We start from the raw sequence: 15,704 nt of genomic DNA, 5'->3' as shown, positions 1-15,704 counted from the left end.
AAATATTAGTCGGGTGTGGTGGTGTATGCCTGTAATCCCAGCTACTCAAGAAGCTGAGGTAGGAGAATCACTTGAACCCGGGAGGTGAAGGTTGCAGTGAGACGAGACCATACTATTGCACTCCAGCTTGGGCAACAAAAGCGAAACTCCATCTCAAAAAAAAAAAAAAGGATAGGGCGATAGTCCCTGGCCTTGGGAAGATGGTGTGATGCTGGTAACTGGGTACATGGCTTTTGTTGGAAGGCAGTATAATAGTATCTGTCAAAAGCCTTAAAATATATGCAGTATGCATTTCCAGAGCAAGAATCATTTCATGGGCAATTGTAATCTGGAAGGAGGAGGTGAGTATGCTGTGAGAGCCACACTGGTTTAGATCTTAGTCTCCCCTGCCTGTGACTATTTTGAGCCACTGAGTAACAGCAGGTAAACACAAAGCTCACTGAGCTCACTCACCCCACCCGGTATCTTCACTCGGTTTAGCACAGGCTCGTTGCATGTGTTACTTGTCACATAATTCGGCAGCCTCAACTACTGTTTACACTCCGCTGTCAAACTACCTTTAAAAGCATACTCTTTATATTACATTTACTCTTGTATTCCTTAATTTTTTTGTTTGTGACAGAGTCTGGCTCTGTTGCCTAGACTGAGTGCGGTGATGGGATCTTGGCTGAATGCAACCTCCGTCTCCCGGGTTCAAGCAATTTTCCTGTCTCAGTCTCCCAAGTAGCTGGGTTTACACATGCGCATCACTGCACTTGGCTAATTTTTGTATTTTCAGTAGAGACGGGGTTTCATCATGTTGGCCAGCCTGGTCTCGAACTCCTGACTTTAAGTGATCCACCCGCCTCGGCCTCCCAAAGTGTTGGGATTACAGGATTGAGCCACTGCTTCCAGACTATTCCTTAATTTTTTTTTTTTTTTTTTTTTTTGAGACGGAGTTTCGCTCTTGTTACACAGGCTGGAGTGCAATGGTGCGATCTCGGCTCACCACAACCTCTGCCTCCTGGGTTCAGGCAATTCTCCTGCCTCAGCCTCCTGAGTAGCTGGGATTACAGACACGCACCACCATGCCCAGCTAATTTTTCTTTTGTATTTTTAGTAGAGACGGGGTTTCACCATGTTGACCAGGATGGTCTCGATCTCTTGACCTCGTGATCCACTCACCTCAGCCTCCCAAAGTGCTGGGATTACAGGCTTGAGCCACCGCGCCCGGCCCTTTATTTTTTGTTTTTTGTTGTTTTTTTTTTTGTTTTGTTTTTTGTTTTTTTTTTTTGAGACGGAGTTTCGCTCTTGTTACCCAGGCTGGAGTGCAATGGCGCGATCTCGGCTCACCGCAACCTCCGCCTCCTGGGCTCAGGAAATTCTCCTGCCTCAGCCTCCTGAGTAGCTGGGATTACAGGCACGTGCCACCATGCCCAGCTAATTTTTTTTGTATTTTTAGTAGAGACGGGGTTTCACCATGTTGACCAGGATGGTCTGGATCTCTTGACCTTGTGATCCACCCGCCTCGGCCTCCCAAAGTGCTGGGATTACAGGCTTGAGCCACCGCGCCCGGCCCAGCCCTTTATTTTTAAAAGAATCTAATGTGCATTTTTATTAGGATTTTTATTGCTACATATATAGGTTTTGGGTAATTTAGCCCCAATACCATTTTTTCCTATAATGCCCTGTATTCCATGCTAAGGACATAAAAGTCCATACAGAATGTGGATAATAACATGTATCCTCACATTTCTTACAGAAAATAAGTCATTTTTCACTGCATGTCCCAGAGTAGGTTATCATGTGTTCAAAGGACCCTGTGTTCCAAATGGTAAGAAGAGACTGACCTAGAAGGAACAAGGAAAACAGTGTTGCCCCTCCATGCCCCAGATCCACGCCGGGCTGGGATTCCTGCTGCTGGTCCCCAACCTTCCACATCCCAACAGGGTCCAAACCCATGCTCCATGGATGCTCCTCCACCTACCTGGAAATGGGAGTCCTCCATAATCTCCACTTAGAATCAGAAAACGACACCAAAGAGAGCAAGAGGCAGAACGAGGGTGGGCTCTGCAATAACGGATTGCTCAGAATCCACCATAAGGATCTACAACAATGGATATGCAAAGCTGTGGCGTGGCGTCATAAAACAAAATGCTCATTAAATGTACACAGCTGCCAACCTGGGAAGAACTGATAATCAATCACCTCTGAGGTGATAAAGATCAACTGGGAAGAAACACAACATGGCTATTTTGATAGAAGGGATGCTCCCTGTGTTTTCTTCTTTTTTGCCTAGTGTTTACTTATTGTTTTTTTGTTTTTGTTTTTTTTTTTGAGACGGAGTTTCACTCTTGTTACCCAGGCTGGAGTGCAATGGCGTGATCTCGGCTCACCGCAACCTCCGCCTCCTGGGTTCAGGCAATTCTCCTGCCTCAGCCTCCTGAGTAGCTGGGATTACAGGCACACACCACCATGCCCAGCTAATTTTTTGTATTTTTCGTAGAGACGGGGTTTCACAATGTTGACCAGGATGGTCTCGATCTCGTGACCTCGTGATCCACCCGCCTCGGCCTCCCAAAGTCCTGGGATTACAGGCTTGAGCCACCGCGCCCGGCCACTTACTGTTTAAAAAAATAACATTATCTTAAAATTTAAGATCTAAATTCAATACTGAAATAACCTAAAATGAGCAAGCTAGACCAGAATGATTTACAAGTAATCTTAAAACTGTGATTTAACATAGAAAGAGAATGGCTGAGGTGAGCGGGAGAGTCTGAGCCCAAGCCAAGGCTCAGTTTAAGAAACGTGGCCAAGGACAGCAGACCTGCCACTCCCTCCCTACTCTCTTCCTGGACCCACAGCCACAGCCTTCAGAATCCAGCAGACTACCTAGAAGGGGTGGGAGTTACTTGCTACAGCACAAAGAAAACCTACAAAGTGGCTGGGAATGGTGGCTCATACCTGTGATGCCCGCATAGACCAGCCTGAGCCTGAACAACATGGCGAAACCTGTCTCTACTAAAATATAGAAAAAATTAGCTGCATGTAGTGGCACGTGCCTGTGGTCCCAGCAACTCAGAAGCCTGAGGTGGGAGGATCGCTTGAGCCTGGGAAAAGGAGGATGCAGTGAGCCAAGATTGCACCACTGCACTCCAACTGGAGTGACAGTGAGACCCCATCTCAAAACAACAACAACAACAAATCCCAACCAAACAAAGAAACAAAAAAAACAACCTGCAAGGTGGAAGGTACTGGATCTATTCCTACGGTCAAAGTGACAGGTGGACCAGACCAGGAGCCGAATGACCAAGTTCACGAGAATTACTCATTTACTAAAAACGTAAAAGTTTTTAGAACAGTCTTCTTGAATACTGTCGACATATATATGTATTCTTCAAGAATACTTATGACATCTATAGGTTCTAGGGATTAGAAGAAAAAATGGAAAAAAAAAAAAACCCCCAAAAATTTATACAATAATTTTTTGGTAACTTGGCAAATTAGTAACTTGACAGACTTTCTTTTTGGTGACTTGAACCTCAGGGCCATCTCAAAGAATTATGGAAAAAGTAAAAAGAAGTTAGGTTTATTTGGGCTGTGAAGAGACTGACGTAGTTCATGCCTCTACAGAGGAAGTGAAGTATTATATTCACGTTACTGCTAGCTATAAATTGCCTTACCAAGAAGCATGACCTGTGCTGTTTACTGAGTTGTTTCTTGCAGGATTATTGCGATATGTTTACTGAGTTCTTATGAAAATCACTTCATTTCTCAGAAATGCTGGCTAGCTCTATAATTTCTTCCAGCAGGCAGGCAGAGGCTGCAATGCTGGTTATTAGTAAGTATAAAGCACATCTTTTATAGACAAAAACAAAAACAACAACAACAACAAAAAACTACCCTTCTAGCTGGGCCTCCACTTTACATGAGTATCTCTGAGATTATTTATGCTTCCACCTAAGAGGCTTTGCTGAATAAACCGTTATATTAATCAGACTCTAGAAAAGATACTGCTGGTTAATGGGAAACCCATACTGGAAAGCTAAATGACCTTGACTGAGCACTTGTAATACGTGGGGCTATACTTGATACCAAAGACTGGCTACTTTTTCCTAATTTATAGTTTCTTGTTATTTGCAACACGTCACATATCATATTTTATGCTTAGATTACATTTCCCAGTTGATACTTATTGCCAAAAAACCATGGGGACAAGTTTGAACAGAAGCAAGAATTTATACTTAGTGATGTCTGAAAGCCCCGCATACATGTTTTCTCAGCAATCTTCAAGACACAGATGGAGCCAACAGATGTAAACTCTTAAAAATACGCAAACACTTATATCACTAATAATTAGGGACAAGAGCTTACTTCCAAACCTTTTCTCATGTTTCCCAATTCAATTAGTGAGACACAATTCATAATCATGGTGTAATTTTTATATAGAAACTGTTATCTTGGTGAAGAGATGACATGACTATTCACCTGCTGCCTCCACAGAAACTAAAGGACTTTCTTTAGTCCTAGGATAGAGGGAGATATTAGACAAGTCGTGATTTTAACATTTCAACTTGTGCAGTGAAAGGAGCTTGTGTATAATGTTAGGGAACACAGACATTTGTGCAAGGAGGCCAAAACCTGGAGGAGCGCATCAAAGATGACAACAAAGAGAGACATCCGGGCATTCATGAAGCTTAACCCTGTACAGCCAGTTTAAGTCTTGTTCCCTCAAGACACAGGAGCCAGAACACTATGAAAATAAGATAAACAAGGTTTGGAGGTAAAGGAAGATTACAGAAGCCTTTCGAAGTACTGAAGTAGACGTGAAAACCAACAAAGTAAGCCTACTCTGCAGTGGGACAGCTGGCCACAATGCCAGTGGTTAATGGTCTCAGCAGACAGTGGTTTTCAGTGGTTTTCATGATCTTTATTCCACATCAGAATCACTGGAGCAGCTCGGGTAAAACCATGGGTTCCAGCAGAACACAAACAGCCACAAGCCCATGTATTCAGGAATGATCTGAAGTACATTAGAGGGAATTAGGTGGTATTAATTGGGAAAGTGAGAAAGAAAAAAAGCTGAAGTTTTACAAGAGTGATTACAAAACACAGATTCTGTACCTTCCTCCCTAAGAGACTGTGAATTGAGAGGACTGGGTGAGGCCCAGGAACTGCCAGTCGCTCAGATGCAGGTGGGGCCATGGATAGGCACTGAGACATAGCAGCGGAATGAATTCCCAGGCACAGGGGGCCCTGGAGGGCCTGCAGCCCATGGCTTGCCTCTCAGGTGCTACCAGTGTCACTGCCCCAGCCGTGATATTCTGGCAGACACAGAAACCACTTTCCCACCCTCCCATCTACACAGTCTTCCAGCCACACCTCCCTTCCATTCAGAGATGGGGATCAGCAGCTGCCGTGGGCCCCGTCCACAACTTCCACTCCAAATTCTGACACTTGATCAAAACAAATCATAACATCACTCTCATGAGCAATATTAAATAAGCATCCCTCCCAATGAATATCCTGCATCTCAACTTTAAGAATGGTGAAGTCTCCATAATGCATTTCTTATTTTTTTTTGAGACAGAGTCTTTGCCCCCTGTATTCTCTGCCTCAGCCCTCTGAGGCACCTGCCACCATACCTGGCTAATTTTTGTGTTTACTGGTAGAGATGGGGTTTCACAATCTTGGCCAGGCTGGTCTTAAACTCCTGATATTGTGATCCACCCATACCTCGGCTTCCTAAAGCGCTGGGTTTACAGGCATGAGCCACCACGCCCGACCCATAATGCAGTTCTTAAAAAAAAAAAAAATCACACGTAGGAACTTCACATTAGAAATAACCCTTGTGGGAGAACCTGAAGATGAGGCCCCTCTGGTCACTGAATGTTCTCAGTCCAACATGAGTCCCACTTCTACACAGTGATGTGTGAAAATGGCAGAAAGCCCAATCCAAAGCTTAAGTAAGATGTCATCAGCAATCAGGTAAGTTCTGCTTCCAAAAGGACCACCCGTTGAACTTATTTTCCTCACTCAACTGAAGTGGCTTCAACTTCCTGCATCACACCCTACCCTGTTAAGCCAATGGCCCACTTTCCCTCCATGAACCCCCGAGCTGGTTCCTGCTCAGCCCTCAACTTCCACTCACGCCACGCTCCCCTCCCTCATGCTCCCCTCCCTCATGAGTGGCCTTTCTGGACTTCCACCAGTTCCTACGCGAGCCAGTGCTCTCCCAGTACCCTGGCGTCTCTGTGGCTTCTTCTCAACTTTCCAATCTTGCCTTTAAATATTCCTCAATGTGGCCTTCTCTGACAGCTCCATCTAAGGAGGTGCCCATGTCAATCTGAACCGCCACATGCTACTCAAACCTCTTGGAGCAGTCTGTAACAATTTGTTTTCCGTGGCCACTACGTCCTCCCTTTCACAAAAGCAGGGTGGGCTCTGTGTCACTCCCAGTTGCCTTCTGGGAGCTGATTCCAGCACCTGAGCCCACAAAAGGCTTTCAATGCATGTGACCAATCAACTGAATGATCACATCCTTCCCTTCCTCAGTGCTACCCAGTGATGTTGGACTCCTATAGAAATTAGGAGGCGAGAGGAACAAGAGCTCCCTGGCCCATGACCACACGGCTAAATCACTCCAGGTAAGAGCTCCGGAGGGCACCAGGAGATTTCACACTGGAGACCTGATTGGGATTGCTTGGGGCACCAAATTTAGTTGGGTACCCCCTAAAGCATGACAATAAATGCAAATATGTTAGACACTTCATATTTTTATCTTTTTCACTAAATAATTTCTTTTTAAGTCCTTACCCTCACTGCGCAAAAGTCTGTTGGTTTTGAGGCCAGGTATAATTTTGAAAATTCAAAAAGACCACAAAACGCATTTGAGGAACTGCAGACCAACTGTGTAAGCATGGGATGGTGAAGCATTCCTCGCAGGCTCAGGGCTGTAAAAACATGATCTCAGGACATAAGTGAATAGTTTTAATCAGGCTTTGCAAACAGGAAGCTACAAAGCTTTGAACAATCCAAACCCTTCAGAGTCTCAACTTGCTTAGCTGTAAAATGGGACCTGGAATGTCTCTTAAAAGGCTATTGCAGAAATAGGGCAAAAATTACCTAGAAAAATGTTGAGGAGACCATGTATGCTGGTACTCCACTTTCCCACCAGTCCTCTCTGGTTCCTATCACCACTATGTGGAGCACTGAAGACAGTTCCTGGGTCACGCTGCCTCAAAAAGGCACATGTGGGCACAGCCCAACCTGATCTGTACCCTCCAGCGTCAGTAGTATCATTCAGTTTACCCCCATCAGACATCTGTGGGTCTGTCTCAAAGTCCACAGGGGTTCTTGTGAGACAGTGACCACCAGGCAAGCAATGCAGTTCCCATGGACAAATATGCTTTCTCAGTTTACCATGACCCTGAGAAGACCAGATAGAGAGGGAGAGACAGAGAAAGAGAGGAAGAGAGGGGTTGGGGATGGAACGAAAGAGGGAGCGATGGAAGGAGGGAAAGGGAGGGGGAAGGGAAAGAGAGAGAAAGGCAGAGAGGAAGAGAAGTGGTTCTTCTGTCAGATGTCTGGAAGATAGGCAAAAGGATGAAATGTTGTTGCTACTGCTTCTCCTAATTATTCTCCAGAGCAGGAGTTTTCAATGTGGGGTGAATATGCTCTGGGGAATGTAGGTTGGTGCCTAGAGCCATATTTGATTGTCAAAGCTTAGGGGAGAAGGTTGTGAGCACCCAGTGGGCAGTGCCAGGGATGCTGTCCAACATCCTCCGGGGCACACCTAGCCCACAGCAGAGAACTGCCATCTGTGCAGAGGCAAAGGGGAGCCTGCTCCAGACCAAAGGGCTCCAGCCTTGCTGCAGGTGAAGGGAAGGAAAAGCCTCTTTGCAGTCCCAGCCTAACCTGCCCTTGACAAGCGGACCATAACTGGCAAGTTCAGCTCTCTGGAGCAGCAAGAGAGGCAGTAGAGGGGCCCAGAGCAAAGAGATTCTGTCATTAAGTTGTGGATAAAGGAGAGGGGATGGGGATGTGGGGCAGGAGAATATTTTAAAAGAGAAAAGGGAGGAAAATGTTAGGTCAGGACTTCCCAGACTATAAAACACAGGAGTCTTAGAAAAAGCAAATGCTTTCACTCTGAAGGCAAAATGTGCTCCTGGTTACTCAGCAGGCACAACCAATGACAGCCAACTCCAGAGTCCACACTACTGTCCTTTTGGTGAGGACTGGAAAAAGAAGCGCAGGAGAGAACAGGATGTGTGTGGTGCCAGAGCCCAGCACTACACAGGTCAGTGCTGCTCCCTGAACTTGAGAGGCTGACCCAGGGACCTCTGGGTTCTGTTTTGGGTTCTGGACCTGTGCTGTCAGGAATAGGACAGTCCTGGCAACAAAAAGTTACTGGAAAGAAAGGAGCAGATCAAGGAAAGTTATAAGGGGACTGTCAGAAGAAATGAAGAAGTCATAAGAACTTTAGGTTGTATTCATAGTTTTAAAAACAAGATTTGTTACTTGTACATACCCAACCATTTTTTACCCCTGAAGCTTGTTGACCTGTGTCTAGAATTTTTTTTTTTTTTGAGACAGAGTCTCACTCTGTCACCCAGGCTAGAGAGTAGCAGCCGGATCTTGGCTCACTGCAACCTCCATCTCCCAGGTTCAAGCAATTCTCCTGCCTGAGCCTCCTGAGCAGCTGGGACTACAGGAACGTGCCATCACGCCTGGTTAATTTTTTCTACTTTTAGTAGAGACGGGTTTCACCGTGTTAGCCAGGATGGTCTTGATCTCCTGACCTTGTGATCTATCTGCCTCAATCTCCCCAAGTGCTGGGATTACAGATGTGAGCCACTGTGCGCGGCCCCAACCACCTTTTTAAAAGGAGGTACCATACAGCTGGGAGCCAGCACCTGACAGGACACCCCATTATTCCCATTTCCTGATTTTATCAAACAAGAAGAGAAACAAATCTGGCTCTCTCTGCTTTCTAACAGTCTCAAAACTTTTAAGTACTATAAGCAATGCTAATTTCTTAGTTTTGAAAAATGACCAAGGTTAAAGAAAATGCATCAGAGGAAGCTGGATGAGATGAAGGATATACAGGAATTCTCTGTACTGTCTTACAACAAATACTTCAAAATAAAAAGTGTAAAAAACTGAAGTTAAAAAGCAACCTTTTCTAAACACATAATCCTTTTTCTTGTGATCTTCCCAGATCACTACTGCAGAAACGTGAACGGCGGCTGGGAAGGTCAGGCTCCCAGCAACAAGCACGGGGGAGAGCTGGCTGTTTGTGGTCTTCACCCACCAAGGGCACACCAGACACGCAGCAGCTGGGGTGAGCAAGAGAAGCCAGACAAAAGAATGCACTTCCCTCAGGGTTTTGAAATAAAAGAGATTCTATTATTTTGTGGTACAAAAGGAGGTATTTTCTTATTAATACCTTGGTTCATCAGAGTCAGAAGTGATAAGAATAGTTCCTATTTTATAGATGGGAAACCTGAGGGAGGATAAAGACATGTGGAATCACCAATCGTGTAGGACATTAATATGCATCTCAACAGAGTATCACCCTTCGAAAATAAATGTCCTTCATCTGACAGTAACACAAATCAATGGGCTTCTACTGATATCATCAACCCACTAACAAACAGGAAGTATAAGAAAAACCAGTCTCTCTAGGTCTCATCATTCTGGAGAGAAAGGTAGTGATTCATGTACATGAATTCTCTCCATCAACAAAGGAAGCCTGGGAGGAGCGGCTGAATCATCCTCACCTATCTCTCCTGTTGCTAGCTCATCACAGAAAATGTTAAACTCATTTAGAGAGCTACTCATGAGAAATCTGGGTTCTCTTCCTATCACCTACTGACACACTTTTAGTTATAGATTTTCACTGTGAGCATGATAAAAATCCATAGAACACAGCAGCCCCTGGGGAGCCACAGAACTGAAAGTGAAGGGTAACTTACCATATTTGGCACGTTGGTGACTGAAGTATTCTTGATGTCTGTAGGGAAGGTGGGCAAACTGTTGACCATGCTCTGTTTGCCGGCTAACTGGGGGTTCACTCCAGTGGCTCCCAATGGCTGCCCTCCAGCTTGACTAAAGGGCTGTCCAAATGGACTTGTGTTCCCAGTTATTCCCATCTGAAACAAAAAGAGGTAATATCAACTGTGGTGATGCAGTCACATCCAAAATGTAGGGCCTGGGAAATGCTCACATGATTTCTTCTTGGCCATCAGGTAGCATAGTGGAGGAAACAGTCTCAAGTTTTTACCTTGATTCTCACAAGGTAAAAACATGTCAAGTAAAAGGATCATGAACAGTGTGTAAGGTATGTGCAGCTCATAGGGATCTATACAATTCTTAAAAATAGGGGAAAATGGCCAGGTGTGGTGGCTCATGCCTGTAACCCCAGTGTTTCGGGAGGCCAAGGTGGGCAGATCATGAGGTGAAGAGATGAAGACCATCCTGGCCAATGAGGTGAAACCCTGTCTCTACCAAAAATACAAAAATTAGCCGGCAGTGGTGGTGTGTGCCTGTAATCCCAGCTATTCGAGAGGCTGAGGTAAGAGAACTGCTTGAACCCAGGAGGTGGAGGTTGCAGTCAGCCGAGATCGCGCCATTGTACTTCAGCTTGGGCAACGGGGAGACTCCATTTCAAAAAAATAAATAAAAATAAACAAATAATAGAGGAAATATCCTGTCCTTAGCCTAGGACAAAAACAAACAAAACCCAGGCTATATGCAGGAGGTTAGGGTTCAAATCTCTGGCACCAAGGCCAGCCCCAGCCTCTCCTTGTCAGAGCAAGTTAATAGCCAGGCCAAAGAGGTGAGTTCTCCCACAGGCTATCACTGCTCATTGCCCAGGCAAGGCTACCTCCTGGTGCCAAACCATCTCCTGGCAGAATTCAAGAGCCATGCACCAGTTCTAGGCTGTGGTTCTTGATAAAAACCATCTGCTTCTAGAGATTCTAGATTTCTAAATTCCTAATCTGTATCTACTCTCCATTAATCAAACTGAGCATTGCGGTTCCCAAGTCTAGACTAACACATACTTTTTAGGACCAATACTCCAAATGAAATACTAAAATCAAAATGTATAATTCTAAATAATAAAAATCTACATATTTCTTTTAATTTCCTAACAGCTACTTGATAATAATTAAGTAGACCGGGCACTCATGGCTGCAATTCTAGCACTTTGTGAGGTTGAGGCGAGCAGGTCACTTAAGGTCAGCAGTTAGAAACCAGCCTTACCAACATGGTGAAACCCCATCTCTATTAAAAATACAAAAATTAGCCAGGCATGGTGGTGTGTGCCTATAATCCAGACTGAGGCAGGAGAACTGCTTGAACCCGGGAGGCAGAAATTGCAATGACCTGAGACCTTGCCACTGTACTCTAGCCTGGGTGACAGACGGAGACTGCAATTAAAAAAAAAAAAAAAAAAAAAAGGTAAACTTGGCTTTATTTTCAATGGAGGCTCTTCATTATTTCATCTAAAGCTGCTAGATAACCTCTATATAATCTTTTAAAAAGTTTTTTCATTTTTAATTTTGGGGGTGTACATAGTAGGTATATGTATTTATGGGTTACATAAGATTTTTTTTTTTTTTAAACAGGAATGCACTGTGTAATAATCATGTCAGAGTAAATGGGGTCTCCATCACCTCAAGCATTTATCCTTTGTGCTATAAACAATCCAATTACACTCTTTCATTAAAAATGTACAATAAATTATTTTTGACTAGTCACCCTGTTGTGGTAGCAAATACAAAGTCTTATTCATTTTATTTTTTTTGTATTCCATATACTCTTAAGAACAGAGCAGAATAGGCTAATAGTAAAATTAATATATTTCCGTTAATAGTAAAGTTATTAACAAATTAAAACCCATAAAACATATTTTGCCTCATTCAACAATAGTCCATACATGTTACAAGTTTCTTTTGCTCTATTCTTCCTAACAGAATTCCTTTAAGCATTTAAGTCAAGTTTAATCTCAGAAAATAGGAAAAGTTAACTACAGTAAGTACCTAAAGAAGAACGAGGACTTCCATAATGAAACTAAATAATGTCTCGCAGCTCTCCCAGGTTTCCCATGAAAAAGCACTGTGACCAAGTGTATGACTCAATTAACTGTTTGAGAATCTGCTTCTGTTTTCTATCACTTCACTCAGAGAGTAAAAATATGTAAACCACAGTGCCTGTGTATGATAAGAAAAATACTGAAGCCGATCCTGCGGTTTCCCCAATTCCAACCACTGCCACCAACAAAGAATGGGGATGAAACTGGATTAGCCTTAATGTGACTGCAGTGTGAGCTCTGATGAGGAAATTCCTCTTTAAGCTCCCCTCAAAACTGGAGAACAATACAAAAAGGTACCTGCAGCAAATCCTGGTGCTGAGCCCTACCCATCGAACAAATCCTGCTGCTGCGGCCCTAAGATATCTGGCATGTAGGTAAGTGACCACCATCAACACAGAAGAGGGAAAAGGTAGATTGTGACTGTCCATCTACTCCAGCAGACACAGGTACCATGGAAAGTACAAAGTACAACACAGCTCTAGAGGATTATCTGTCATGCCCTAACCCAAGAACTTTCCACTTGCACACTGAATTATAGACCCATCAGCCTCCATGGTCACCTCTGGCTGCCAACAGTGTCCTCTGTTTACCTCAGTGTGTGGAACAAATACTATCATTTTCTACTTGTAATTCTATGACAGCTATCAAAACATTAATAAGAAAACAAGCTGCAGGCTCACAAACAACAGAAAATTTCTCTCTACTCACTAACCAGGAGAATACCTCTATTACTCACCTAACTCCCCTTCTCAAGTGAGATCTAGTCTCGTAAATAAGGTAGTAAACAGAAATCCAATAAGTAATTAAGGTGTTTCAGGAGAGAGAAAAGTTAGGTCAAGTCCATCAATATCACCAGAAAAACTCCTAGTACTAAGGAGTTTAGACTGAAAGGTTATAGAAGAAATGATCAAAATACCCAGAACAGGTTTTCTACAATAGTAGAAAGCCAAGTATCCATTTTCTTGCTCCTTTGTCGAACAAGGTCAGAGAAACATGTTCGTTGCACTTAAGGCCAACACAAGTTACAGCCCCTTTCCTGCCATCCACAGGCCAAACTCCATGGGATGAGGCAATGAGCCAGGCAGTCCATGGGGGCAGGGGAGGGAGGATTTAAGTGGGCAATTGTCCACAGTTTTGTGTGATGTTCATTTTTGAGAGACACCCTAAGATCTCCTAATCCTAAAGATTAAGAACACCTGCCCTTAGGGGAAGGAAACTCCCTCCATGCCCCCCATTTTCAGGGAAGGGCAAGCTGGTTCCTGATCTCACACAACCCTGAGCCACATGTGGGAGCCTTTGCAAGCAGATAGTCCAATTCCAGAGACATCAACCACTCATAAAAACAACGACTCCCCCAGTTTTCATCGCCAAATGTCCTTTGGAAGTGCACACTCAAAAGAAGGGGTTGCCCATACTCACTTATGAGCCACACACCTGACAGGGCCACCAAGTGATCAATGAGGGGTCGGGGAGGAGGACGGCCAGAAATGCGTTACCACACAGGACTTGAGCTAGAGTCGGCCAGGCCGTCAGAAACTCAGTGGCAACAAGTGCCGAGTTTGATGTTTGGGTTCTTTTTTTTTTTTTTAGACGGAGTCTCACTCTATCCCCCAGGCTGGAGTGTAGTGCTCCTAGCTCACTGCAACCCCTGCCTCCCTGGTTCAAGCAATTTTCCTGCCTTGGCCTCCTGAATAGCTGGGACTACAGGTGCGTGCCACTATGCCTGGTTAATTTTTGTATTTTTAGGAGACAAGGTTTCACCATGTTGGCCAGGCTGGTCTCAAACTCCTGACCTCAAGTGATCCGCATGCCTCGGCCTTCCAAAGTGCTGGGATTACAGGTGTGAGCCACCTTTTAGTCAGATGCTGCAAAAACAGGCGCCCACTCAGGCTGTTTTTGCAGCAGCTGACTACTTCAGCAGTTTTCCTCACACCTCAAGACACGTCTCAGGCCACACTACACAGCAGAGCACTCAGGAAGTGGGCTTTGGGGCAGGGGACATCACTGATTCTGGTCAGAAACACACAAAAAGGAACCAAAATATAATGTTCAGTAATATGCTTTGCAAAGACAAGTGGAGAAGACTATCTGGTTAAAATCTACCACTTCAAAGATGAGGAAAAGGTCCCCCAAAAGTGCAGGGACACACCAAATCAGCCTGAGAACTCAGCAGAAGCTCCCCAAAGCCACTGCTAGAGACTTTGCCCTTGAATGGAGGCTTATCACCTCCCTGCTTAATGGAACTCTGTCTCCTTCAAGCTCACCAGCCTCACGCCAATACCTGGAACAGAGAGGGGATCTGTCTATAAAAACAGGGTGGCAAAGTGCAGCCCATGGGCCAAAGGCAGCTCAATGCCTCTTTTTAAAAAAACAAAGTTTTTCTAACTGGAACACAACCAAAAATACAATTTCATTCATAGAGGCAGTATGCCACTGTGGTCAACTATGTGGGCTCTGGGGATATCTGAATGGTGGCTCCGCCACTTGCTAGGGATTTACTTCAACCTCTTTGCATCTTGATTTTATTATCTATAAAGCGGAGATCACAGTCCCTACTCTAAGGGTTGTGTGAGAGTTAAACAAGTTCATATATGTGAAACACTAAGATGAGCAGCTGGCACAGTGAGTACCACGAGTGAGGAGATGAGAGACAGCTTTACAAAGACTCTTTCCACACTACATACGGTTTCTCTCTGACCACGCTTAAGCGGTAATGAAATAAAGGAATGCTTTTCAGAGAACGTGTGATGGTGGAGATTGGTTCCAACATGTAGGATGGTAGGGAAAGGCCAGCTGGAATTATTGGCATTTGATTATGAGACATTTTCAGAGAAACACTTGTGACAACAACAATCTTGTACATTTGCTATTTGTAGAAATACTCTGAAGAGGCAATTATTTTTCAATTGTCCTAGTAAATCACTAGCATTTCCAGTTTTCATTCTACATTGTTTTGCAGCTTTAAAAACAATAAATTCAGGATGTTTATCTGAAACTTAAAATATACCACAAGCAATAATGACATATGATCATAATACCCTAGCCTAACATTCTTGGGTTGAAATTTAAACCAAAACATAGAAGAACTGAACATAAAAGAACGCTCCCATGGAAAAAAAAAAATTGATGCAACTATCACTCATATGCCACCACAACACAGCGACAAACTTCAATTTGATGTGGCTTCAGCCTAACCAGACATATTTTTTAAGCTGGAGTTTTTAGCATCTTTCTCAACAAGCTAGTATACACTTAAAACCACAAATTTATAGAAGGTGTAAAAAACAACACAGTTCAGTACGTCAAGAGCAAAGTTTGCTAAATAATTTAACAGCCAGAAATATTTATTGTTTTCAATGACATAAAGAACCAGAACTAACCCAGACTATGGCCAGATCACTTGTAAAGCCAAAAGCATTTTCTCTTGGCAACCTACCATTGTTGGAAGAAAGCCAAGAAAAGCAGTTTTCATGGAAAGACATGACTGCATTCAGTTGTCTGCTATCACCCGCTTGCTCCTGGAATCCTTCCAGTATGTCAACTTGGCAAACAGAGAGTAGGGAGAAACAACATGCCACTGATTATAGTGCCACAGACAGCACTTGGCTGTCCAGGGTGTGCCCAG

General features: G+C 44.0%; 1 protein-coding gene across 2 annotated transcripts in view; it reads right to left on the bottom strand.

The window, feature by feature from the left end:
* CREBBP (CREB binding lysine acetyltransferase) overlaps positions 1-15,704 on the bottom strand; it is a 167,199-nt gene that overhangs the window by 86,001 nt on the left and 65,494 nt on the right. For both annotated transcript variants that reach the window (XM_003928470.4, XM_010339127.3), the window contains exon 3: positions 9,957-10,133. In XM_003928470.4, coding sequence (XP_003928519.2) covers positions 9,957-10,133 — 177 coding nt within the window. The remainder of the gene's footprint in view (positions 1-9,956; positions 10,134-15,704) is intronic.

This window comes from Saimiri boliviensis, chromosome 12 (genome assembly GCF_048565385.1).
Source record: "Saimiri boliviensis isolate mSaiBol1 chromosome 12, mSaiBol1.pri, whole genome shotgun sequence".
Taxonomy (NCBI): Eukaryota; Metazoa; Chordata; class Mammalia; order Primates; family Cebidae; genus Saimiri; species Saimiri boliviensis.
This window is presented reverse-complemented; position numbering and strand designations above follow the sequence as displayed.